Here is a 25,702-nt window from a genome sequence, read left to right as displayed (position 1 = left end):
TTGTAATAATTGGCTTAGGCCCTTGTACCTCAATCCAGGAAAACATTTATTTATAAGTTTCATCAGGAAGATGAAGATCAAGAACAAACAGAACCATTTTTGCCAGAGTCAATCCCATTTCGCTAAAGCTGGATTTTTGTATTGCTGTTTGTCAGCCTTGAGACTTTAATAAATAGAACAGGAAGTATCAGTATGCAAGTGCCGTGTATAGAGTATTGTGGGAGTTGCCAATCAAGGTTATATTACTGAAATGGGTTCTGTTTTTTAGGTGGCTGGACCAGGGGCAGGATGATGGCAATATTGCTAGAGAACTGACCGTGACAGATGCCAGCACGTTTCCAGGAAGTAAGTGAAAATTGGTGGGGAGGAGAACTCAGCCTCACTGTAATTGTGTCAAATGGCATGAGGGTGCTCTGTAAAGTAATTACACATTTTTTTTCTGTACAGGACAAGAGCTGGAACTCAAGAGAGAGGAAACTGTAAGGGCGTACCTTTTTATTTAAACCATTCAAATTATCCTTTGAGTGCAATCAGATCAGTTTTCTCATGTATATCAAATTCCTGTGTATCATCTCCTCATAAGTCTTTTCTGCTTGTTGTTTACAAAACTAGTGGGCTGCCGAAAAGTGGAAATTTCAGGAAGGCAATACACTTCAGTTTTACAACCGGCTCACCCGTGGCTTCATTTGCCTCAGTCCAGATAGCACAGTTGATGCTCTTGGTGACCAGAAAAACAAATATGGTAAAGTATTTTTCAGGTGGTTGTATGCATAAAAGATACAAGAAAAGAGGACTTTATAGTTCACTGGGATCGATCTCATATAGTGGTTCCTCTAATGAATAGGAGCAGGTAATTCCAATAAACATTTTCCTTACTTATAATATTTATGCGTATGAATGGCTATAAGAACTCAGAAATTATATGCTCAGTTTACATACAAGGCTCAAAACCCATCTCATATGGTATCTTGTCACGGGCTTTCACTTACCAAATAGAAACTTCTTGGCATCTGCTGTTTAATGGTCCCATGGAGCTGCTGCGGCGAGGACAGCTACAGTCTTTTATAACTAGATTCATCTAAGCTAACAAGTTCCAGGTGTAGTTCACTAATAGGCAGTATATATATATATACCTATATAGAAAATCAAAACTCAAATGTATAATATGGGAGATCAGTAGTATTACAAACATTGAAAGTGGGTGTTACTCTATTTTACTAAAGTTGTTCTTATTGGTTAGTGGTTTAGGTCCTTCAGTTCAAAGTATTTGGTCACTCAGACACTGATTAACTGAAATCTCCTATCTACAGCTTTAGGATTTGCAAGTGTCTTAAATGCCTGAAAGCAGTTGCAGAGCACAGTAGTGTCCTTCCAAGGAGCTCCATTTACGATCACAAACTGTGAATTACTTGGTGACAGACCAAACTTGTAGGAATTTGGTCTCTAATCTGCACTGATGCAGTAAGCACATCTTTGTTGCTTTTTAATGCTGTGTCTTCAGTTCACGGATTGCACCTGATTTTATTTAGACAAATCAGATAATTTAGACACTGCAGTGCTTATAACCTTCTAACATGCAGAATTCAACTTCACATTGCCGTCTTTTTCCTGATTTTTATATAGATGCACTTTCCTTCCAATAAATTAGTGCATTTCGAATGGTATTTTTCTGACATAAACATGTGACATTTTTATTACAATCTGTACCTTTTTTGGTACATTCTTACATTAGATGTAAAATACGTAGGCATGTTACCTCCACAATTTTAAATAAGTAATGTGTATAATTGTGCAAGTACCAAATCTGATGCACAACTACTAAGTATCAGTAGTTAAAGATGATACATATAATTAAATATATTAGAAAGAAAGATCAAAACAAAATTGGGATAAACTGCTGTTAATTCATTTAGATTGGAAGTCAGAAAAATTAATAGTGTGATCTGCAACCTCCCAAGGATTTAGTAGTACTTAGGAATTAAACTGATAATCAAAAAGAGCTTGATTTTTCTGAACAATATGATAAAGTTGCCCTGATATCAGAGGAACAGTTAGTTACATGGAATAACCATGTATTTTTTATAGTTCAGAGCAGAAAACAAACACAAGTACAAAATGAATGCAGATACCTATTATGCAACTCTGCTGCCTTCAGCACAATATCTTTCTCCCTTTACTTCTTTCAGATTTGCTTATTTACTTATATGTGCAGTGATTTACAAAGCATGTAGAATAGTCACGTGCAACAGAAGTCCACAAGTGCTAACTTGGGAACTGTCATTTAAATTTTCATTTAGGGGTCACACTACTTTGGAATAAACTCCTCTGACATAATTTATCTACCTATCTTTCCTAATAAAAAACTATGCATTTCAGATACTGGTAGAACTGCTTATTTTCCTTCAGCAATCTAAAATGATATAATTCAAAGGTCTTCAAAGTGGTGATGGCAAATTATATCAGATGATGATAGGGTTTTTTAATTTCTTGGAAGATTTATCTCTATATGAAAGTAGAGGACCATTGTGACAGTTACGTGTCCTTCCGCCCCAAGGACTAGAAGCCCCATCTGTATTTTATGATTTGTGGCATCATCCCAATGGGCATGATGATCCTTGGCTGTATAATTCTCATGGTCGCAATGACACCCTGAAAATCTTATGTTATGGATACCATAGGAGTCATATATGTCATATATGTCATATATGTCATATATGTCATATATGGATACCATAGCAGCTACCATAGGATACCATACATATGGATACCATAGCAGCTGCACCTTACAAATGGGCAACATAGTGTACTGATAGAACAGTTGTTTAAAAAATCAGCTGTTGTGGCTGGGAACAATAAAAATGGCACTACCTTAGCTTTCATCAGAATTTAGTAGCCATAAGAGGCAATTGTTTGGAAAACTGTCCAGATTTAAAATTTTAGAAGCCATGAGATTTGCTGCAAGAGAAGCTGCAAGATTTGCTTTATAAATTCACATATGGATACAGAGAAAATGAGTTATCTTTTCCTATGTGAGAGCTTTATGCTCCCTACATGATCTGTTATTTATCAAGTAAATTCATAGCTATATCCCAGTTCATTACACTGGAGTCCTCAGCTCCTTTTTATGGATTGTTTTTTTAAAACATATATGCTGATCAAAAGAAATTTGTCCCTTAGCATTAGCTCTCGGGGTTTTTCTTCTCAAGGCAGTGAAATAAGCAGCAGTCTCTAGATGCCCTTTCCTGAAGGAATGAGGGGATGAATTGATCAGAGGGGTAAAACTGTTGAGTTAAACACTTGATTAATTATTTTCCCTTGAAAATTATAAACTATTGATTTTAATTTAATGCAAATATGAATTAATATACTCTTATACTTCTTTTTTTGTTTGTTTGTTTGCCTCTTAGGTCTTTTTGATGTAAATGTCAAAGGGAGAAATATATGTATATTCAGCAGTCATCAGATGCCACGTCTTGCTCTTGCTCTTGTCAATGGCCATGTAATTGGGAAGGTAGGAAATGCTCTTACTGATTTCTGCTTCATAATTACATTTCATTGCCTGAGTAAAAAGAATGCTGTTTTTAATCTGTGTAATAATTGTGCTTCCAGTCAGATAAAGAGCTAAGAATTGCAGAAACGAACCCAGGAAATTGCCAATGAACCGGCAAATTTAGATGTAGGGCTTTGTCTGTTTTCTCACAGTTTACTATTCTATGATTCTATGATCTCCTCTTTTTGGATAAGTATAAATTCTAAGGATTGATTTTTAAATGCCCATTTTTGCTGTGTGTCTTTTTCTAAGTAACATGCCTGTCATAAGCCAACAGAAATGTTCCAGATTTGTTTTCATCCATTTTGATTTGTTTCATCCCATCTTCAAAAGCTTAATACTGCTTTTCTTTCTCAGTGCTTGCAGTATACAATAGGGCAAATGGAGTTGTAGAAATCAGTTTTCTGATGAAACTCTTCTAGTGACCAGGGAAGAAGCTGTTTCCCTTTCACTTTTTCGAGTTCTTCCTCTTGTTTATCCAGTGAATAATTTCATAACCAAAGCTGGTCCCACTCCTCTTCTAAATGGTGTGCATTGGCATTAGCGGGGATAGATTATTCTCAGTAGAGTTATATATCTCAATAGGCATAGCATCAGGCTGCCAGGCAAACTGTCAGACCTTGCAGTACTTCCCCGTGTTCATGTTCATTAGTGTAATTCTGATACAGAGAACCCCTTGCAGTCTGTCACATTGCATTATATTTTACTACAGAGAGGTTATTAGCTGGGTGCTTAAATTTGAACTTTCTCTTTTCTGCTTTGATACTGACATGCTTTATGGGTCTGAGCAACGCATAGAAAATCCAGATCTCAATTTTCTTATTTTTTACTTGTGCAAGGCATTCCTTTTCCCAGGGAATGTGAAAGATGCTGTCATTTAAAATTTTTTGAGGTCCCTGGAGTGAAGGTAGGTAAATGTAAAACAAAATGGCAATAGAAAAACTGCAATTAACCTTATGATAGGTACTTAATTATACTTTGAGGACATGCTGGCTCACTTGTTTTGCAACCACTCCTAAAATCCACACAATTTTTCCTTTACTTTTAGAAGTATATTGACTCTGATGACAGTTTTTTTGAGTGTGAAGCTTTTTCTTCAGAAGGTAGTCCCATGGAAATGAAAATTTTATATTCCAACCTTCTTTGCCATGTTTGTAGGCTGTGACTCTAACTCTCCCTCTGAGGCACCCAGGTATCTTTCATGCTATCCTGAGATCTATGTCATCTTAAGATGAACTAGTTCTGTGCTTTGAAATTCCAGAGTCCAAAATTTTAGGAATTTGGTATCAGGACTGCAAAACTGAAAAATATAAAGACATTTTCATACTAGACTGGTAATATTGTGGAACCTTGAACAATACAGAAACTATATTGTGATACTGTAGTTCGTATAATGTATTATTCCTACTTTGACTCTGTTAGGGCAAAGGCAAGAGTTGCTGTGAGCTCCGTGTTCACCTTCAACCAAATGGTTGTGCCATTCTTGAGTCAGCCAGGAACCCAGGTCAGACTGTTACATTCAATCTTCAAGGCAAAGTAGCTGATGAAACAACAGGATATGCTGGACATTGCAAAGAATTTGTTGTGCATGTGAAGGTAAGGTGGGCAGAGGGAGATTAAGAAGACTTCTAAAATTTGCTGTTTTAAAGCAGATTGTATCTAATCGGAAGTCAGAGGGTTGCAAGCTAAAAGAACGATCCTCTTCCACCAGGTGGAGCTAAACTACAGTTTAACAGGTAGGCGGCACTTGAGAAGTTATCCTTTACTGCTCTCCTGGGGGGAGCGATGCCAGTACAGCAGCTGGTATATGCAAACAGGGTGGGCTGTTACACAGAAAGGATGCATCTCTAAACTTTTTACTAAACCTTCGAAAAGTAGGAAGGTAACTACATACAGGAGAGCTGCCTGGCAGATCACTTAATTTGGAAGGAGAAAAAGTTCCTTAACTTGCCACGTTCTTTGTGCTCTGGATGTTGTGCTGCCTGCTGAACAATAAAGAGCAGGGGAGCTGTGGCGTAGGGAAGGATTTCCACTATCTAGGTTAGTGCCTGCACAGAAAGCAGCAAATATTCAAAGGCTGGAGGTATACTGGAATTACTTGGGACACATTAATTTACATTTTATACATGGAAATGTGTTAATAAGTGCTTAAAACAAATCAGTATGAACAATGTAAACGTCAAAGTTTATTATGGAGAAAAGCTGGGCTATTCACAAAGGACTTCTTGCCTCTGATCCAAAGGGTGTGTTTCACCATGGTGCCATCATTCTGCTCAACACAAGCCTCTGCCAGGCTCTGTCCCTGAGACCTGATGGGAGCTGCAGCGGAGCAGGTCAGCAGCAGCAGGAATCCTACTGGAAGGTGCATAAAATCAGTTCTGGAGTCTGCATGTTTGAAAGTGTGAGAAACCCAACAATGTATCTGAAGATCAAAGATGACCAGTGTAATGGAACAGTAAGCAGTTCTTTTCTGTATTTCTCTCTGCAGATAGCTTGAGTGTATTGTCAGTGATAGCAGAGAATACTTTTTCCTTGCTGGGATAAAAATGGGATAAAACATTGAGATTTAAAATTTTTCAGATCTTTTTCTTCATTTGCCCAAGGAAAGACAGAAAAATAAAGCAAGAGAAGCTGCCATGGCTGTTTGGCACGTATATGTAAAGATCTGATTATATTTTTAAACTATTGAGAATGTGGATGTAGTTAAAATGTATTTGTTGCTAGACAGCTGTTGACTCTGTCAAGATTCTGTTGTGCTAATTTGATTTTTATTAAACAACTGCAGCTATACTGATGTGAGTTTCAAAAATGCTGACGAGCTCTTTGCATCCTAGCTTTTACAAATGATTCTGTTTTGTCTGAAATGAAGAACCTGATTTTTTTTCTTCATCAGGCAAGCACATAGAGTTTATTCCCGAAACACGTCACCGCTACCCTGCATAGTTAATAAGAAAACTAGGCTTGGGGGATGGTTGAAATATTCTGATTTTTGGGTCTACAACATTCTCCACCTGCTAGGAGTTTAACAATTGCAGATTTACATTTGAGAGCAAAAAAGAGAATGAAACATTAGTATTTGCTCATTAGTGTCAATGTTTACTAATCCCATGTCTGTTTGCTGATGTGAACTGATATAATTGTTTTGGATGTCGCAGAGCACAAACATGTTCAGGAGTTTAAAGTGGTATTGAGCCTAAATTAATTGATGATAAAACCCACTAATGAATAATTAAGATGTAAACTGATTAAGTGGGAAAATCCTTTGAATATATCCTAGACTTTGCCTAAATCCTAACAGAAATTGGAATGCTTTCATATGTAATCTTTCACTTACTCAAATTATGTGGTCAGTCTTTCTGTTTACAAAGGAATAAGCAAGGCCAAGATATATCTCTGTGTGTGTACACATAACAATGCAGGACACTGTGAAGAACCTAAAGTTAATCTGAAATGTTATTAGAAGTTAATAATATTTAAGTATTAAGAAACGTCCAACTCGCCTACCTACATCAATTCAATTGTTGAATTCACATTTCTGTTTTCAATTTCCTAGGGCACAGGTGATGAATACTGCCACTTTAAAATTGAGAAGAATTTGGAAACTGGATCTGTAAGTCTAGAATCAGTGCAAAATAAAGGGATATATGTTGGTCTCCTGCCGGATGGCCAGACTAAGCCAGTCATTAACACTGGAGAAAGAAACATTTTCTTCTACCCAGAGGTGATAAAATGTATGTAGTTTCTTAATAGTCTACAGTTTGCTTTAGTAATTAGGGTTTCTGAATGACAAATTCAAAGCAAAAGTGTAACAGCTAGGTTGACACCATTTCCTTTGTTGTGTTTCAGTAATTTTAAAGGTGAAAGGTTTATTGTGCCCATGTTTAATTTCTCCTGTGTAGCTAGTTATTTTTTCTTCATTTCTTTCTTTTTATCACAAAAATGGTGTAGAAAAAAACCTATTTTATTACCGAACAAATAAACTTTTGAGCATAAGAATTGAAACAGATGACAAGTTAGAGATGGAGTTGACTTCCTGGGTCTATTCCCCATTCTGGCTAAAGATTATGGAAGCCTGGGAGATGTTGTCTTGCTGTCAGCTATACCACAGTCTTACCTGATTTTATAGGGAAAGTAGTAGACCTTAGAGAGGGCCTGCTTGGCAGTGTTTGGTTTCTTTTTTAATGGTGCAAAATGCATTGTACTTACCTCACCAGTATATTGATTATGTGATTCTTCTGTTCCATAGTCAGGTTTGAGAGCTATTGCAGTCAGAAAGGTGCCTCACGAGAGAGCTGACCTGTTCTAGCCAGCTAGCCAGGATTCAGAAATTAGCTTTCAGCACACTGTGGATTGCATCACTGGATTGTCTGCTTGTCTCCTCTCCTTCAGGAGAGCAAAGTTTTTAATTTGGTGAACAGTTGGTTACCAAACATAGCCATCTGACTTGGATTATAACTGCAGAAAAAAGTGGAATTACAGTACTTGTATTCTTATCTGGTGGTCGTAGTCACAGAGATCAAGAAATTAAACATCTCATGAAAATACTAAACTAGACATCAGTTCAAAATTGAGAATTCAGTCAGATTTTTGCCAGACACAAGCAGAACAGGGTCATCTTGAATGCTCTGGCCAGCAAAGGGAAAGTATCAAAACATACAACCAGTCTTATTTTTAATTGTTCTATGTATATTGTGAGTGAGACATAGGGCAGCATTATGAAAGTTGCTGTAATGGCATCCCTGCCAGTCAGTCCCTGACAAGAATATTTTGGTCACTGTGTCCTTGTAGAAATGAGGAAAGTATTTTCCTTTGTTATGTTTTGGAAGAGAAGGGTTTGCAATGGGATTTCTCAACAAAGCAAGGTTTACTGATGTCATTAAAATAAAGCTAAATGTTACTTCATTACAGGCTTGACTTCTCCTGAACCCTTGTTACTCAGTAAAAAGGAAGATAAAAGGAACTAATATTTTCTATGAGAGCAAACAAGATTGTCTGTTTGCCACTTCATATTATCGGAAATGGCCTCTAGCAGTTTTCATTTCAGCATTCCCACTCTTAAGAAAGGAAGCATCAAGGGTGGGTGGAGAAGCTTATCTTGGGGAAAACTACATTTTAACAAGTCATTCTATTCATACATCAATGTTAAATTGTCACTTAGCTTTTCGAAGCAGTAAATGGACTTTTATTGGTATGCCACGATTTTTCCACTCTTTGTGGCATGCTTCTAACAATAAAAGTTAATAATAGCTAGCGGCTGTGCAATACATAGAGAAAAGATTTTGGTGTCCACTGTGTTGAACAGTTGTGAGCTCTGTTATTAGTGTTTGTCGCTCAGGGAAGTTTCAGAGCAAGAACAAACAAATTAATGTAGCGAGTGACAGAATTTACATTTCATTGTTTCAGTTGGCCGGGAAGAGCCTATGGGAACATCTGCGGCGCACGATCAAGAGAAGAAAGATTTCAGAGAATCTCAACTCCAACAGGCGAAAGCCCAGAAGCCATTATCTCAAAGCCTTTTGAATTTTCCACCCTCAAGTAAGCAACAGTTTACAAACTAGTTGTGATGCAGCATTGTTATGTCTGCCCTCCATGCACGTTTGCAGTGACTTACCTCAGGAAGGACAATGAATAGCTTTTCTAGACTATCAACTTATGCATGCATACATGCAACATAAAACATATTACCGGTTATTGTTTTTTAAAAGGGCATTGGAATGCGGTTTATTGATAAGGCAACAATCAGCATGTAACTGTTGAATAATTTCACATTACCTTTTTCCTTAAGTAACTAGCCACCTATCATAAGGACTATTTATGCGGAAATCAAGAGATTGATATGATACAAAGCCCAGTCCAAAGCTCACTGAAAGTAAGGGACTATTTCTCATTTATGCTCTCTCTCACGCTTATGTTTTCGGCTTTATGATTCACTGGGAGAAAGAGTAAGGTTTTGGTGCACTGCATGCTAGCTTTCTCCATATATTTAGGCAGGTAGGAATAGATAAACAATGTTCTGGTTATGCTTCTGGAGTGATAGCCTACCAGATGTTTTACTAGAATAAACAACCACTTTCTTCTTTAGCTACAGATGTTGCATAAATGATCTAAGACAATGGTTTCCCAAACTCAGAAATTTTACAGGAATATTCAGCAGCCTCATAACCAAAGAAGGTGTGACTAAGGAGCTAAACAAAGCAGGGGATGATACATTTATTAAGGAGTGAGGATGATCATGTTTGCTTCCTGCCTATCTTTTATTTCAATGTACCCAAGGACCCTGTCTGCACAGACTGAATTGTGTCACATTGCCATAAAAAGCACATGGGATAAATGGAAACTACTGAGCTCCACATAGCACGCTGAGGCACATTCACATGGTGGAAAAATATCTGTTACCTTGAGTGAGCTTTAAAGACAAGGTTATATTAGAGCTTCCACTATGGGAGACATGCTTTGCCAGCTAGGAGTGGTCCCAAAGGCATTCATGTAGCAAATAATTCAGGTGGGTTGCTGATTTGGTTTTAAGCTTGGTCCTCAGACTGCTATTTCAAAGTGTACCTGAAAAGCCTGACAATGTGAACAAGATGTCTTGTTCACACTTGTTCATATACATCTTGTTCATATACAAGGCATACTTGTTCATAGGGTATTATGTGAAGTATCAGGAATGATTTTAAATAAATTCTGTTGAATCAAAGTATCCTGATTAAATTCAAAGCATAGGTGTGGATTATTATTAATTACTGGTAATTGTTTCTGGCAATGTTGTTTCCATTCTTAGCTCAAACACCCACTTTCTGTTTCTAATCTATCAGACTTCATGTCGTATCATTGTGTCACAAAGCCTTCCCAGAATGTTGTGGGTTGTCAGCAACCGATGACATATGCTGTATTTGAAACCCATAGCAACAATACACAAGCCATCAAACCTGTTTTCAAAGAAGCTGGATGTTTTTAGGGTTGGATACAAAGGATCCTTTTATAGAAGCAATATCTGCCATGAAATTGGTTATACAGCACTTTGTAAGAAGTATTTCTGACATTCATAAATGTGGGCTCTGTTTATGCAAAATCAATAGAAATATCAAAGTTACTCTGCCCTTCAAAGAAAGCGGTCATTTTTAGTAAGATATTTCCACTTAGAATACTTTACAGGTAACTGACTTTTGACATGAAGAGGTGAGCCTTAATTTTAAAACCGATATTCATTAAATCCACCAATAATAATTGATTTAGGATAAACCCAAAACTGTGCTACAGTAGCTGGGGCTTCTCCTGTTGCAGTGTAAGTTCTCTGTTCCTCAGGAAATTTGTTTCACTGTACAAAGATGGTGGCAGATCCCAGCTTCTACTTAACAGCTCACAGGATGGAGATATTAGAGTGAGTGTTAGAGACAAGTCAGCTAAAATGCATGTAAGACACCATGTTATAGACTCAAGATTGATCAAATGTGCTGCCTAAACCAGAAAAGAAACAGTATATATTTTGTTAGAGGACTAAAAAGTCTAGGGATAAAGGAGATGAAGTGAAAGACACTAAAAACTCAAACTAAAAATTGTGGATTTTTTTTTAAACCCCTTTTTACCAGTTACCAGTTGCAAAAGCAAGCCAAAATCAACCGCCCTGGTGAATATATAGACTTGTGTCATGTTATGTACCAACTAGTGAGCATGCAGGAATCTTGTGGGATTTCCCCAATGACTTGGTACTGAGGATTTCCTCTTTGCTTTTTCCTTGTTTTTCTCAAATCACGTTTTAATTTCAATGATGTAAACACGCCTCTGTGTGCCAGTAAAAGCAAGGGGAGAGATGTTGTTAGCTTCCATGACACACAGTCTGTGACACTGAGAACGTCTTTGTGGTTTGGTATTAACAAATTGTATCTCTAAGAAATTTTTTCTATACCCTCCATGTTCCTTTCCTGTATGCCTGGAATACTGTTAGTTGCTATTAATTTTTAATATATTTTATTTACAAGACAAAGTAAGATACAAATAAAATCTGATCTCATTTTCATTTGGTTTACATTGGAAGTGATGATACAAAAAGGTCTAATAAAAATGCGTCAACTTTATTGTCCACGCTTCTGCTCTAGACCTTAATTTTTCTGACGGGTCATTTCAAAAGTGTCACTCAATCATATGATCTTGTAGGACAAGATAATTTTCTTTTTGCTTTATATTTAGGACAAGTAAATAAAAATATAAAGTTATTTTTATGAAACTGTGTGAAGGATTATGTCTTCATTATTCTCATGCAGGCCTATCAGAATGAATTTTTGTCGCAGTAGATTTACAGCATGGTGTCATGAAGTGTAGTGTGTAAACTCCCATGACTAATGCAGGTTAACCATCAAATCCTCTTTTCAGACTGGAATATTTTTAGCCTGTAGCAAATCAATGCCACTGATTTCCATTTGTAAGAAGAGCCAGTAAATGACGAGGCAAAGAGCATTCGAAGCTTGTGAATTGCTTGTGCATTATAATGGTTTTCGAGAGGTAGTGGTTTGAGGTTGCAGTAGCTGCTCTGGGTAGCAATAGCCTGAGTGTGGAATTCTTGTGCTAAGCATAAGGATCAGCCTGGGTTTCCTTATGCTTCTCGAATACCTGTGCATTTCACGAAAATGTTCATATCTCTGCTTCAAGAAAGATGTGATTTTAGATAGCTGGAAGGAACACTAGCTTTTAGGTACAGGTGAGGAGCTAGGTAACTACAGCTACAGGCAGTTATATAGTCAAGTTCTCAAAAATATTTATTATACCAAAGCAACTACTTTGCTATAGTTCTGTTATTTCAATCACTGAAAGACAAGTGAAATTAAATTTTTATTCAGGTAAACATAAGATGTTAGGCTTTTGCTTTATTTTTGATGTGCAGATTTTCTTTTTTTCTTTCAGAATAACTTGTTCTCAGTCATGATACAGTAAAATCAGCAATTATTATGACACTATTGCCTATTTCTAAATTTCTATAATAATTCCAAAGGCATACTGCTACCATTAGAAGCACTGCTGTAAAAGCCATACTATTAGAGTTCCTAATTTCTTAAAAATCGAGTAACCAAATTTTAGAGTCTTTACCAGGGCTGAAATTTCCCAATTCCAGAAGTTAGTCCTTTTTCATTACAGAACTTTGTACTGGATCCTAATTCCTTTGCAATTTCTTGTGCAATTATTTCACATCAGTTAAGAGTTCATTGCCAGTGGATCATGGATCATAATTCAGGTTTGGTGCTTTAGTTACCACGTTGATTTGACCTATAGGACAACCTGATGATCCAAGCAACTATATAATTCCTTCTGAGTACAACCTTTAATAATAAACACACATTTATTTAATACCATAAAGGTGACATTTGAGGAAATTTAAAAGGAAGATAAGGACCATGTCTCAGTATTGAATTGATTCTTCTTCACCTACCCCATTTGGTTCAGCAATGTTTCAGCAGGACGTGGAATTTCTTGCTCATAAGAGTTTATTAAGAAGCAAGTCTCAAGGATTCAAAACTGTTTCTCACTTTCTCTTCAAATATATATTTTAATGCAAGCAACAAAGCACAGTCATAAATTTTGCAAATTTCTGTCATAGGTATTGATTTATTTTGTTTAGTATTTGTGCTGGGCTTGGATGGGATGGACTTCATTTTCTTCATAGCAGTCTCTCTTGTACTGTGTTTTTGCCTGGTGACCAAAGCAGTGTTGATAACACACCAGTGTTTTAGCTGTTGCTGAGCAGCGCTTGCACAGCACCATGTCCATCTCTGTTTCTCACTCTCTCCCAGGGAGTAGGTGGAGGGGGGATGATGGCAAGAGGCTCGGAGGGGTCACAGCCAGGACAGCTGACCCTAACTGACCAAAGAGATATGCGGAATCGTATAGGTTGGAAAAGACCTTTAAGATCATCGAATACAACCATAAACTTAACCCTGCCAGTTCACCACCAAACCATGTCCCTAAGCACCACATCCAAACGTCTTTTAAATACCTCCAGGGATGGTGACTCAACCAGTTCCTTGGACAGCCTCTTCCAATCCCTGACAGCCCTTTCAGTGAAGCTGTATTTCCTAATATCCAATCTAAACCTCCCATGGCACAGCTTGAGGCCATTTCCTCTCATCTCATCACTCATTACTGGTGAGGAGAGACTTGAACCCCACCTCACTACAACCTCCTTTCAGGTAGTTGTAGAGAGCGAGAAGGTCTCCCCTCAGCCTCCCCTTCTCCAGACTAAACAACCTCTGATGGTTAACATATTAAAAACTCTCTTTGTAGTCACATGAAAAGGCCTCATGAAGAGCAGCTTGGGAACCCCTGCAGGACACAGTATATAGACAATGTGTTGGTTCAGCTTTTCAGATTTAAGGTTTATATCTGCATCTTGTGTCAGAATAGATTATAAATTCTTGGGAGCAAGGACTCCCTCCTTTGGAGAGCGCTTCATGGTCAGTGGTTGCATTATTGAAAAGCAGTGTTCCAAACATCTAATGTTTGTAAATTCAATTTTGATTAGAATACTTAAAACTTAATTCATCTCAAGAGAGTCTCTTTCTTCATACCTCATGTGCAGAGGTGCCATTTGACTTCTTTGCATATATATTTTTTTTCTCTTAAGGCTGGATGAAAGATCACTAGGTGCTATTCTAAAGTGAAATATATGTTTTCCAAAATTATATTTGCTTAGCCATTGAAGCTGTGAATCTTATTCATAAAGTGGTACTGTGCTGCTATTCTCTCATTCATGCAGAACCTGCTTAGCCCAAATGCTAGCACTGTATGCATAAGTATGTTTGGGCAAGGATATATTGTGCTTTTTTTGGAGTATTTTACAGTATTTAATTAATATTTAACTTGAAGAAAGTTATTTCCTGAATATTTTTCATTTGAAATGAAAATCGTGTCTATTCTCAGACATGTGATTCTGCTAATAGTGTCCCAACAAGGCATTAGAGGAGTATTTACAAATAATTCTACTAATTTCTAAATGTCAGGCTGAGGAATCAGAAATGTTGATTTAATGGCACTAGATCTGCATCATAGCATCCTTACTCTGCACCAGAATATGTATAAAGAATAACATGATGATAGTGTATGTGAGAGGTACTTGTTCTTTTCCAGTTGATTCTTGTAGCTCAACTAATCAGTACATTTTGGTCTAGACAAGAAACATAAATCAATCTTTTCAAACTATCACACTTGCCATGAAAAAATACAATCCCTTCTCTGTTATGGTCTCCTTATTTGCTGAAGTTACAACAGCAACTGGCAGTTTCATGTCGACTTTCATCTCACACTAATGTTCTGTATTTCACAGAGGAAATGAGAAATCCCCAAGGTGGTGAGTGTCCCGTTCCTTCAGATGATGAATGGAAAGTGTCAATGCTGACAGGAAATGCAGGAACTGGAGCAAATGTCGTTCTCTGGATATATGGAGACAGAGGAGTAGCTGGACCAATAACTCTTGGCAAGGACAACCAAAAGCAGCTGTTTCTTCCCAGGCAGGAGGATGAATTTCAGGTAGCTAATGAAGGCTAAGAACATTATTTTAATGTGTACCTTTCCAAAGATTATTCTGTCATGTGAAAAGAAAAAATGTTTTTCTCCTATGTATACTGCATACAATAAATATCTAATCTCTATGAATTCTGCATTAAATCAGCTTGGTGCATATAGTTAGCAACAGAGGAAATGCTTTTTCTTTCAACACCCCCTCTCTCATATAGTAGCCTAAATGGGACAACTGCAGGAGTAAATTGATTTCTTTAAGGTAATTGATTTGAAACTAGCTTTAGAAACTAGGCACTCCTAAACAAGCCATGTCTTATGTAAGACTTGTATATCATTTGGGGATCTTTAGTAATGAAATCTTAATGCACACAGTTTTCAAAGTGTATGATAAAATGCATACTGTGGAACTGGTTCAGTTAAGGAAGAACCCCCTTTATTCAGCTGCCATATTATAAATAGCTGAAAATCCAGAAGACTTACCTATGGAATTACTGAGAGCCCAATAAAACATGTAATCATGTCATGACAACTCAAAGACTTCTGCTATTATTTAAGAATAACCCCATAATAAGGAAATTATGTCTAGGTAGGCTGAGAGAAATTACCAAAGTGGCTAAAACTTCCATTTTGCTTAAATCTTTCTTCCTGAGATGTATGTAACACAGTGCTGTCTTCAGCTAATTGAAGAAGTTATATTTTTCACATTTTGTGCACATTTTTTTCCTGCACTCATCAACTCTTCTAACACAATCTTGGCACAAACCAAGATTGTTACTGTCAATAATATTAATAATATTACTCCCTATGAATAGGGCATAGGCAGGAAGATAACCAACTGTAATGCTAATTTCCTAAACATGTAAGCTATATATTATGACCCACAGGGAATCCTGTTCTCCTAATTAGTGAATAATTTATAAGCAATCTTGGATAATGGCATGTTTGCAATGTAATCCATAGATTCTTAAGAGATGGACCAATTTTTCTTCTCTAAAATAGATGTTGCCCATTATAGCTGTGTGCTGTGGATATTGATCTTGTGAGAGAGCAGAATTTTTCTCTCAGCACCTGGGGCTACTACTATGATTCTTTACATCACACTGACACAATTGCTTTCAGGCATGAAACACCAAATGTCACCAAAGTGCTTTTCACTCTTCAGTCTGCAGTAGATAAATCCACAAAGAAAAAACCTATGAGTAAGGGCTCTTCCTTCTTTTTTTCACTTTAAACATGTTCTTGTACTTGTTTAGCAGGCCAAGTCTTGAAATGAGGATAGGAATGCAAGACTTAAAAAAATTTCATCTTTTTATCATTTACATCTTTGAGCTTGATATGGTTTCGCTGATATTTTCTAGAGCAGAAGATAACTAATATTATTTTTTAAAGTGATCAACCATAGTTGTGTCCAGGAGTTCTAGGAAGAAATCAGCTTCTGAAATCCTGTGTTAATCAGGCAATTTGGAGTCAGTTTTCTTTAACCTCTCACTTTATCAGCAGTACGCACAGCTATGAAAAAATTGAGTAGAACTATCTTGAGAAACGAAAACCACTCATATGTGTCCTTCCCTCTCTTAGGTACCCATGTGAGTAGTCATTGTTTGTTTAATCCTTTCTAAGACTGTGCATGAGAAAAATGAAGCAGGACACCAGAGGATTTCTTCTAGGAGACCTCTGCTTGTTTTAGGCAGAAGTCACTCTTTGCCTTCTGACCGAGTTCAGTCCATTTTTATGTTGTAAGGATACACGAAATGATCATGTAACTTTTTTTCACTGAAAGCCTAAAGAGGGATTCATTAGAAAAAACAGGCAACATGGCAGCACTGTATATTCAGTGGACACCAGCTCTGTGAATGAGAAGACAGTATCTCATGTTACTTGAGAATTGGGTTGGTTTGTTTGTGAAATGTGGGAAATGACAATAGTTGCTTTTTCAGTCAAGCTTTATACACGCCCTTCATTTACTGCTGCTTTAATCCCAAAGTCTCCAGGTTACCTCTATATAGACTACTTATAGAGAAAAATATTACGCAGCATAAGAAAAGATATCAGAATCTGGCTCCACAGAACAAAACCATTTTCTTAAGCTGATGGAAAAGACAGGATCCATATTGCCACATCAGTGTTGCAAGCCTGGAGTTAGCATTTATTTTGTTAATGAAATTCATTTTTGAGGTAGCAACTATACCGATACAAATACAGGTGTGAATTCCTCAGATTCTTTCTCAAACAACCATTGTGATTTACTGAGTGCATTTCAATATTAGGGAAATCACGGGTAAAAGTTGTTTGCTTCTAGAAATCTTTGACTGAAGCATGGTAACACTGTGACTATAACATAAAAGTTTGTTATACAAAAGCACAGAGAGACAGCTAAAAGCTGATTGATATAGGAACTGAGGTAATTCTGACCTCTGGAAAGAGAAGAGGACTTTTATTAATGAAAGTAAAGAATGAGTGGGTAATATACTAGTGGATGTTTCTAAGACAATGAAAAGCTTTTTTGGATGTAAATGATGGAGTGGAATACCCTGTTACCAACCTTTTATTAATAAAATTATTTTATGAGAAATAATATGATAACACACTTACTTTTCCTTTCCTAGCAGTAAATTACAAATGATCTACAATTATTTATGCTTACTTTAATTAATGTTATACTTCAAATAAACCCCAGGTAAGTGGGACAGGATAGGGTTGCATAGAGTAGATTTCATAAGTAAGAACATGGTCAGAAAGTGAAGGTAGTATCAGTGATTTTCAAAGTTTTGCAGATGGTCTGCCAGCTTTTGAGAGCTTATTCTTTACTTTGACATACGAGAGTTTATTGTGATATTGCTGTGCTGCATTATGAAAGATTTGTGACCTGCAGTTTAATGGATGTAATTTTGTATGCCACAGTTGTCTCATGAGTGTCCCTCACTAACCGTTTTTACTTTTCAAGCTTTGAAGAGTTCAAATACCTGCCAAATCATTTCCCCGGCAAGAACTGTGATTTCACTAGGCTATAATCTGGTCAAACTGGGGCTCGGACAGAAATCCATTTAGACACAACATAAGCAGTCTCTTTTTTGGATCCTACAATCCAAAATCTGCCAATCAAGTGTTGTGCACTGTTCCTGTATACTCAGATGCTACCATGGTTCAGAGAAATCTGGAACCAATTGCAAAGATAAAGATGTAGTTTTATGTATTTTTCTCTCCCACATGTGATGTAACTACATTTTTTTCCCAGAAATACAGTGCAAATTGAGTGAATGGCAAAATGTAGAAATACAGGGAAAATAGGGTTTGTGCATCAAAAAGAACTGGATTTTTGAGTTGTTTCACATGTGATGATTGAAAACACAGGAAGGGAAATGTTTAGGGTTTTTTTGGTGTTTTTGAAAGATGTCCTGACAGCTGTAACAATTTTAAGCATAGAATTCATATTCCTGTGCTTGCCATTAGGATGCTGATTCTTCCATATGTGTAGAAGACTGAGACTGAAACATCTTTTAATCATGAATCATATCCAGTCTTAGTTTGCAAGGCATGGCCTTACTTAATCACCATGCAGCCTCTACCACACAAGTTTGAAGTGTAAGTTATATATGTTTTGCCTGTAGTTATGTGTTGTATTGTTCTGGCTTTATTCAGGTTAAAATAAAAAACATTGGGAATATCTACAAGATAAGAATTGAACTTGATGAATTACTGAATGAACAATCAGAGTGGAACTTACAAAGGGTGAGGTTCTTTTATGGTGATTTTTTTCTGCTTCAGTAATTTTTATATGAACTAAAAGCCCATCTTTTCATGAAGCCACAGCTTCATAAATCAAAAAATGATGGTTGTGTTACCTTCTTATTGCTTTGTCTTCTTAGGTGACTTTAGATATGACAAAAGCACTCATACAGTCCATCTCCTGAGACCTGGAAATATGTAGCATTATTTTGCAATTATTCCTAATTCATGTAGTTCATAGATACCAATTTTAGTGTATTGATGAGTTCTACCAAGTTTTGCATTCTGAAAGCTCACCTATATACTCTTCAGTGTGTGTTTGGGAGATTCTAGCTATAAATTCCAGCTATGAAGAATTGAAAATGATGGAGAAAAAATTATCCCATGACAAGTACATGTGAAGAATGAACACAGTTTGCTTAAGAGTAGGCTAGTCCTAACTGGCCAAAACATAGCTCACAATTGCCACCATTTTCAGGGAAAAAGAAACTGGTTTTTGATTTTTTTTTTTTCAATTTGGTGAATAAATTCTTCTTTTCTGCTTCTTTTTTAACTCTATTTTTCTCATGATGCTTAGGGACATTTACCAGATTAAATTCATACTAAATTCTTGCAAACACTGACCCCCATATAAGATTTATTTCAGAATTACACATAAGTATTTGTCTTCTGTTTCTTATTTTGAATCTGTAAAAGGCACAAGCTTATCTTTCAGCCTTTAATTCATCTTAAAAAGCCTGATTTAGACAACCAGAGTTACACAGCAGTAACAGATTTTGACATGAACCCAAAGGCCTTATCTGTAACTGTACCAAAATCTAATGTAAGTATAAATATTTCAGTTGCCCAAATGGCTACAGGAACCCTACTTTCCATCCTGGTGGTTACAAAATATATTTTTAGTATTTTGGTCCATATTTCACAGGGTAACCCTGGGATTTCAAATATCTCTTTTCACAGAAAGAAAGAAAACAGGTTGAAAAGCTGTGGTTTTCTGACAAAGAAGTTAATATTTGAGATTGTTATGAATCAACAGGGGGAGCTCTGCCAATAAACATTAGTGATTAAGAATCACTGCTGCAAAAGTATTTAACGTTAAAATAAATACATGCTTTGGTGTTAAAAGAAGTGTTTATATAATATCTTATTGGAAAAGTGAGATAAAGGCATATATTGTCCTGATTTCCTAAGTGTTAGAATTTGATTGTGAATACATGTTTTCATAATTTTTGTTTGCAAGGCTTATGCATGCTGTATGCACGTTCAAAACACAACTGCAGAAAGACAACTTCTTGGCACTGATTTCCTTTTTCTAGTGAAGGCTGATGGAAAAAAACAGTAGTAAGCATTTTTATAATTCAAGACCAAGGAAAACTGGTCCCATAAAAGAGAGGAAAGGCTCCTTTAGTTGTAGTAAACAAGACAGATATCATGAGGTACGGTGGCAAATAACCTGAGAATTTGAATTCTAACTATCTTCAAAGGAATAAATAGAGAGCGCTGGTACCCAGGTTGTCTTTTGATCTGCTGTAGAAAAGCCAAATATAATACAAATTGATTTAATATTTCAACATACCCTCTCCCAAAGTTCAGAAAGATATAGATTACAAGTTTCATCCTGTTTTCATTTTAATATAAAAATGTGTCAGTCTTTCCACATCTTCCAAAAGCTCAGCCTAACCTCACATACCAGAAAGTTTTCAGTCTTTGGTACTCCAGACAGTGTTACACAGAGGTTCTCCACTGGCAGAAATCAGAATTGGTGACATTTCTTATGGCAAAAAAGGAAATTTCAGTTACGGATTTGTTTGTTCCAAGTATAAGATAATTTTGAAGTCCAAGGCATATTCAAAGAATAGAGGCTGGCAGTTTCATCTGCAGTACCACAGGAGCCTCTATTCTTTGAATATGCCTCAAGTTGCAAAAAGCGGCCAAAATAAAAATGTTTTCATACTGCAGTTTTGCATGTCATATTTACTGATTGTATTACTGTTTTCTGGGGTAGAAGAAAAGCTACAGAAAAATATGTTTTGCTGTTGAGAAGCAAAACACTGGAAAGAGTGAACGGAGTCATAGTTGGAATTGCTTTTTCTCTAGGTGACACTGCAACATCTAAAGAGCAAGAAAACACTGAATTTCCCAGCAAACACATGGTTGTCAAAGAATCATGATGACAGAGATTTCCTCTGTGAACTTCCAGTAGTGGAAGCTGGGAAGCCTATCTATCCAAGTATGTCTGTACTTCAGTTGCACAGTTACATATATATCGGTTACCTGGTTTTCGGTGTTAGTGTTGTCTGAATTATATTCTATCTGCTGTATATTCATAAATGTGGTCTTAGCAATCTTAAAAAGAGATAGATTGGTTTCTGGAGGATATATTGCAGCAAATGATCAATTGTAATTACGCATGTATTTTCTTCTTTTGGTTATTTTTGGAAGTTGTTTTATACCACGTTTATGTCTACACCGGCGACATGGAGCAGGCAGGTACAGATTCTGCAGTCTATCTGTGTATCTATGGAAAAAGAGGAGATTCTGGTCTAAGACTTCTGCATCAATCTGGTATACCAGTGACATTTCAGAGAGGAATGGTAAGTCTGAAAAACAATTTGCTAAGCCATATAAATATAACTAAGTAACTTTTACTGGTCTTAACAGGTTCCTAATAAAAGATCACAGAGATTTAGAAAAATAATTTTTAAGGACTAAGGAAAATAATTTTATACTAAGCCAGGAATAACTAGAATGAGTGAAAGCACAGATAGAAAAAGGGGAATTAAAATGATATGAAGAACCTGCCTAGGATGATGATAAGAGTTGCCTGTGAGTATAAAACACATTCTGTCAAGGTTTAACAAGTAAAGCTGATTCCAAAGAACTACACAGAAATCTTTCCATGATTTCAGACTTTAGTAGGACTGTTTGTTGTGTATTTCTTTTAACGTATAATAGTATGATATTATGATTAAAGCAAGGCAGATTTAAATTAATATTTCTTTCAATTACCTCTGATCTCCTCCATAAGTTAAGTATACATTATCCTGATTTTCTGCAGTAATGTATGGTTGAATTTCAGGAAATACTGATTTTAATCTTAGCTCTGCCACTAGCCTTCTTATGACCTTCTATTAAGCCTGTTTCTTCCTTTGTGAGCTGTTGAGAATTAACACTTCTATGTCTAATAGATGGTATCAAGCTGTTGGTGGAATACTTAATTACAAAATAAAAAGCAGTATCTAAAATGCTAAGCATAAAAATAACTCACTGGGAAACTTCAGTTATCTATACTATTTTATACCATTACTAATGTACTAAAGTTCTAGTCCTTTTGAAATTTAGAATTTAAGTGGAGCTTTCTGCGGGAATTATTCTACCCAGAATGATAGTAAATTCAGCATATTATTTATGCAGGGGCCTAAAGGGTTGGCTCAAAGTGCACTTGTTTATGGAAATGGGTGAATGAGAGTGGATTGTATGAGGCAGCTGAGCAGGGCCTGGGATATATCATTTTACGACAGAGGCAGTTGAGTGCTGACTTGAACAAGTTCATTTAATCTCTGCCACAGATATGCTACATGATACTGGGCAAATCACTTAAAGCTTCCTGTTACTGTTTTTTCTGTTTGGCTGCCTGACCACTTTATTCTGAGCAACCATCGCTGTAACTGAGGTTTGTTCAGAAGAGAGTTCTGCTCTGGAAGTAGTAAGCTCTTTGAAATGCTAAATATGCCAATAAATTAACCCCCCATTTCTCAGTTGAGCATGCAAACTACTTTGCATCTTGACAGCTTTTGGCAATAATCTCTGTACTTTAACTATATAGGTGAAATGAAATATTATATAGATGGCCTTTAGAAAAAAAAGATTTCAGCATTTGCAGCAAACTGGGGTGCTATGGAAAAAGAGCAAAAGTGAAGTCACCAGGGAAATCAGATCTGTTTCACTGAACTGTTTGGGTGGTTGCAGTAAATAAAACATAGAGTCATTTAGATAATGAAGATAAAAAGAAGTGTTAAAAAGCTGCAGCCCTGCCTGTGCGCTTTTTGAGGCAGGGGTCCTTCACAGAGAATAGCTTGTGATCATATATTACATATACACAAGGGAGAACTAAAGTTGCACAGGCAGTCTCAATTCTGCCATCTGCTAAGGACAGAGAACTTTACAGATATGAATTTTCCAGTGTAGTTTTTTCCTTCATTTTCATTTTACTGAGAAGTGTGACCTGGACTGTTACATTTAGAGGGAGAAAGCTATATGTTTTTTACTGTGGCGGAAAATTACCAACCTGAACCTTTCACCTGATCAGCTTCATGCTCCTATGAAAACAAACTTTGCCAACTGTAAGCTAAGCCTAGATGAATAACAAGGGGAAAGTGGCACGCTGGGTTTCAGTCTCTTCCAGCAGAATAAAATGTAGAGGAGGTGAGACCGAAAAGGGGAAAGGTGAGAAAGTCTGCATTTTAAATATATATATATCTCAATAAAGGAAATAATAGCTTTAAGTCATTCTTACCTAGAGAAGAATAATTGTAAATGGTGAGGTATTGAAACAATAGTGAAGGGTTCTGCACAGCGTTTTGGATGATGGCTGAAAAACCAATTTATTTGGGACTATTACTGCAGTCTGGTTTTAGTTATGCTACTCCGATACATAATCAAAAGACATTTAACTTTTCAGATCCAAACACTTTGAATACAGTCCAGCCGTCATTAAAAACAACTGGAATCATGTATGTTGTGAGAATTAATCGGTCTTTTAAAAACTTCAGCTTTCAGACTGGCAGTGGTGGCAAACTGCGGAGTCCTGTCTCTGTCTTCTAGGTCAATGCTTTTGAAGTGGAAGCTGTGTCTCTTGGAAAACTGCAGAAGGTGCTGTTGCGCTGTGAGGCTAATGCCAAGTCCCAGTATTGGTACTGCGATAAAGTCGTCGTCAGAGAAGCTGAGAACAACTCAGAATACGTTTTCAATTGTGAAAGGTATTTTTTACAACAATATTCTTAAATATTCTGGAGTATGTGTCACTAGCAGTATTATCCCAGTCAATGTACTAAGTATGAATTTCCCAGGGGAAAAACAAATTTGGATTATTCTGCAGTTTTATAAAATCCACAAAAGGTGTTGTTCCAGAACAGATTGCTTGGGTTAATATGCTGCAAAGGTTAAATGCTTATATTGAGACTGTACAGTGCAGCCTTATCATACAAGGATCAGTGCTATAAGTGTGACTTACCTATTCAGGACGAAAAGATAAAGCACACAAAAAAGTTCTAAACTGATATTTCTAAATGGGAAAGAAAACAGATTTGCCACCCAGAAGTACCATTCACTCTCTTTATGAACAACAGTATTGCTAGAGAGACAAATGTGATGCCTAAAAGTCAATATTATTTTGTGGTTGTTCCATTCAAGTTATTAAACAAGCATCTTAAAAGTCAATTAATAAATATTGCATTTTGCATGTTTGGAAATATATTATGGCAATCCCACATTTCAAGAATCCAGTTTTGCAGTCTGTCTCGTGGGTATGTGCATCATTCAAGTGAAATGAAGGAAGTGTAGGGACACAATGTGACAAGGCACTAGAATTAATAATATTTAATTGATAATATTTAATTAATAATATTTAATAAATGCAGGATGCCTAGTTATTTTGTCTGGATTTTTATGAATTTGTTACATAACCTTGAACAGCTTCTTGCAACTCTTGGTGTCACATCCTCAGAAACAGGAATAAACTTGCTCCCTCACCTCGATAAAACTTCAAACTGTGATCTTTCTTCAACCTGTAACATGTCTTTAAATAGTAGTAAAAGACTGAGGATTTCTCTGGAGTAGATTTGGATGCAGACCAGCTGTTGTTGCTAGCTGTGGTTGCTACCTTTCTAAAAAAATATGGGTAACACTTCCTAACGGAAGTTCTACAGAGAAATCAGGCCAGCTGCCTACCTCAATCATGGAAAATCAACTCCATGTCGTAGCTGTCCTCCAGCGTGTAACACGGCTTAGCGACAATGCATGTCAGGGCACTTTGCTGTATTAATTCTGTGATTAGCTAACACCAGATGTTGATCAGCAAAAATTATTCAGTGACAGACACTGTCAAGAAGAAACAGAGAGGTTTTTTGTTTCATTCCTAACTTTTCTGCAAAGAAACACTGCCACTGAAAAAGGGTTAAAATAGGTCACTGCTGATGGTCCGGGGTAGCTTCCGTGTTGGCCAAAATGTAAAGCTGAAATATTGCGCTTTATTCAAGGAGGAGTTCTTCAGAAATCTCTCTGATTTATTAATCTTTAGCCTCACAGCTTTATTTTACATGGATATTTTATGATCCAAGGTATGAACAAAATGTATTTATTCTCATTTAGCCAAGGAAGCATCAGCATTTTATCTGACTCAAAAATCTGATATTAGTTTCTGAACATCCAACAGCTCTCACTGGATTTCGATTATACAGTATTTGTTAGTTACACACTGATATTTTTAGTATTTAGGATTGCAGAAGATACCTGTGTGGTCAGGTTTTAGCAGACGTGATATAAATAAGCAGTTGTCTAGTAAGATAAAATTTATTTCTTAGGGACTAGTTCTTATATGTATTGGCCTGGTAAGGTTTTCAAGACGAAAAGTATGGAACCTTCAAAAGCTGCTCTGGACTCATCCTGCCCAGCTTATACTGGATTCCCAACAGGCTTCATAGGAGACTGAACACTTTAGGTCATACCTGGAGAGTCCATGGAAGTGGACTCAGCCCAGAAGCTGACTGAATTTTTTTTCCAGTAGAAAACCAGCTGATTTTTTACCAAGCAGGAGGAAGATAAAAGTGTTGGTAATCCATGTTCTGAACGAAAAGGTTTCAAAATTTTCTGTAGCTAGAGTAACGTGACTAAGAAACCTAACCAATGTTTGCCTTAATTTGT

At 36.6% G+C, this 25,702-nt stretch overlaps 1 protein-coding gene across 1 annotated transcript in view; it reads left to right on the top strand.

Moving 5' to 3' along the window:
* The window catches only part of LOC104042565 (RP1 axonemal microtubule associated), a 177,882-nt gene that overhangs the window by 29,387 nt on the left and 122,793 nt on the right, over positions 1–25,702 (top strand). Inside the window, exons 10-22 of the mRNA XM_064445442.1 lie at positions 269–345; positions 448–479; positions 613–742; positions 3,408–3,511; positions 4,973–5,146; positions 5,793–6,005; positions 7,104–7,281; positions 8,954–9,085; positions 14,862–15,064; positions 18,695–18,784; positions 20,879–21,011; positions 21,224–21,375; positions 23,606–23,760. Coding sequence (XP_064301512.1) covers positions 269–345; positions 448–479; positions 613–742; positions 3,408–3,511; positions 4,973–5,146; positions 5,793–6,005; positions 7,104–7,281; positions 8,954–9,085; positions 14,862–15,064; positions 18,695–18,784; positions 20,879–21,011; positions 21,224–21,375; positions 23,606–23,760 — 1,773 coding nt within the window. The remainder of the gene's footprint in view (positions 1–268; positions 346–447; positions 480–612; positions 743–3,407; positions 3,512–4,972; positions 5,147–5,792; positions 6,006–7,103; positions 7,282–8,953; positions 9,086–14,861; positions 15,065–18,694; positions 18,785–20,878; positions 21,012–21,223; positions 21,376–23,605; positions 23,761–25,702) is intronic.

This window comes from Phalacrocorax carbo, chromosome 2 (assembly GCF_963921805.1).
Source record: "Phalacrocorax carbo chromosome 2, bPhaCar2.1, whole genome shotgun sequence".
Classification (NCBI taxonomy): Eukaryota; Metazoa; Chordata; class Aves; order Suliformes; family Phalacrocoracidae; genus Phalacrocorax; species Phalacrocorax carbo.
Note: the sequence above shows the minus strand (reverse complement) of the source record. Positions and strands in the feature narration are given on the sequence as shown.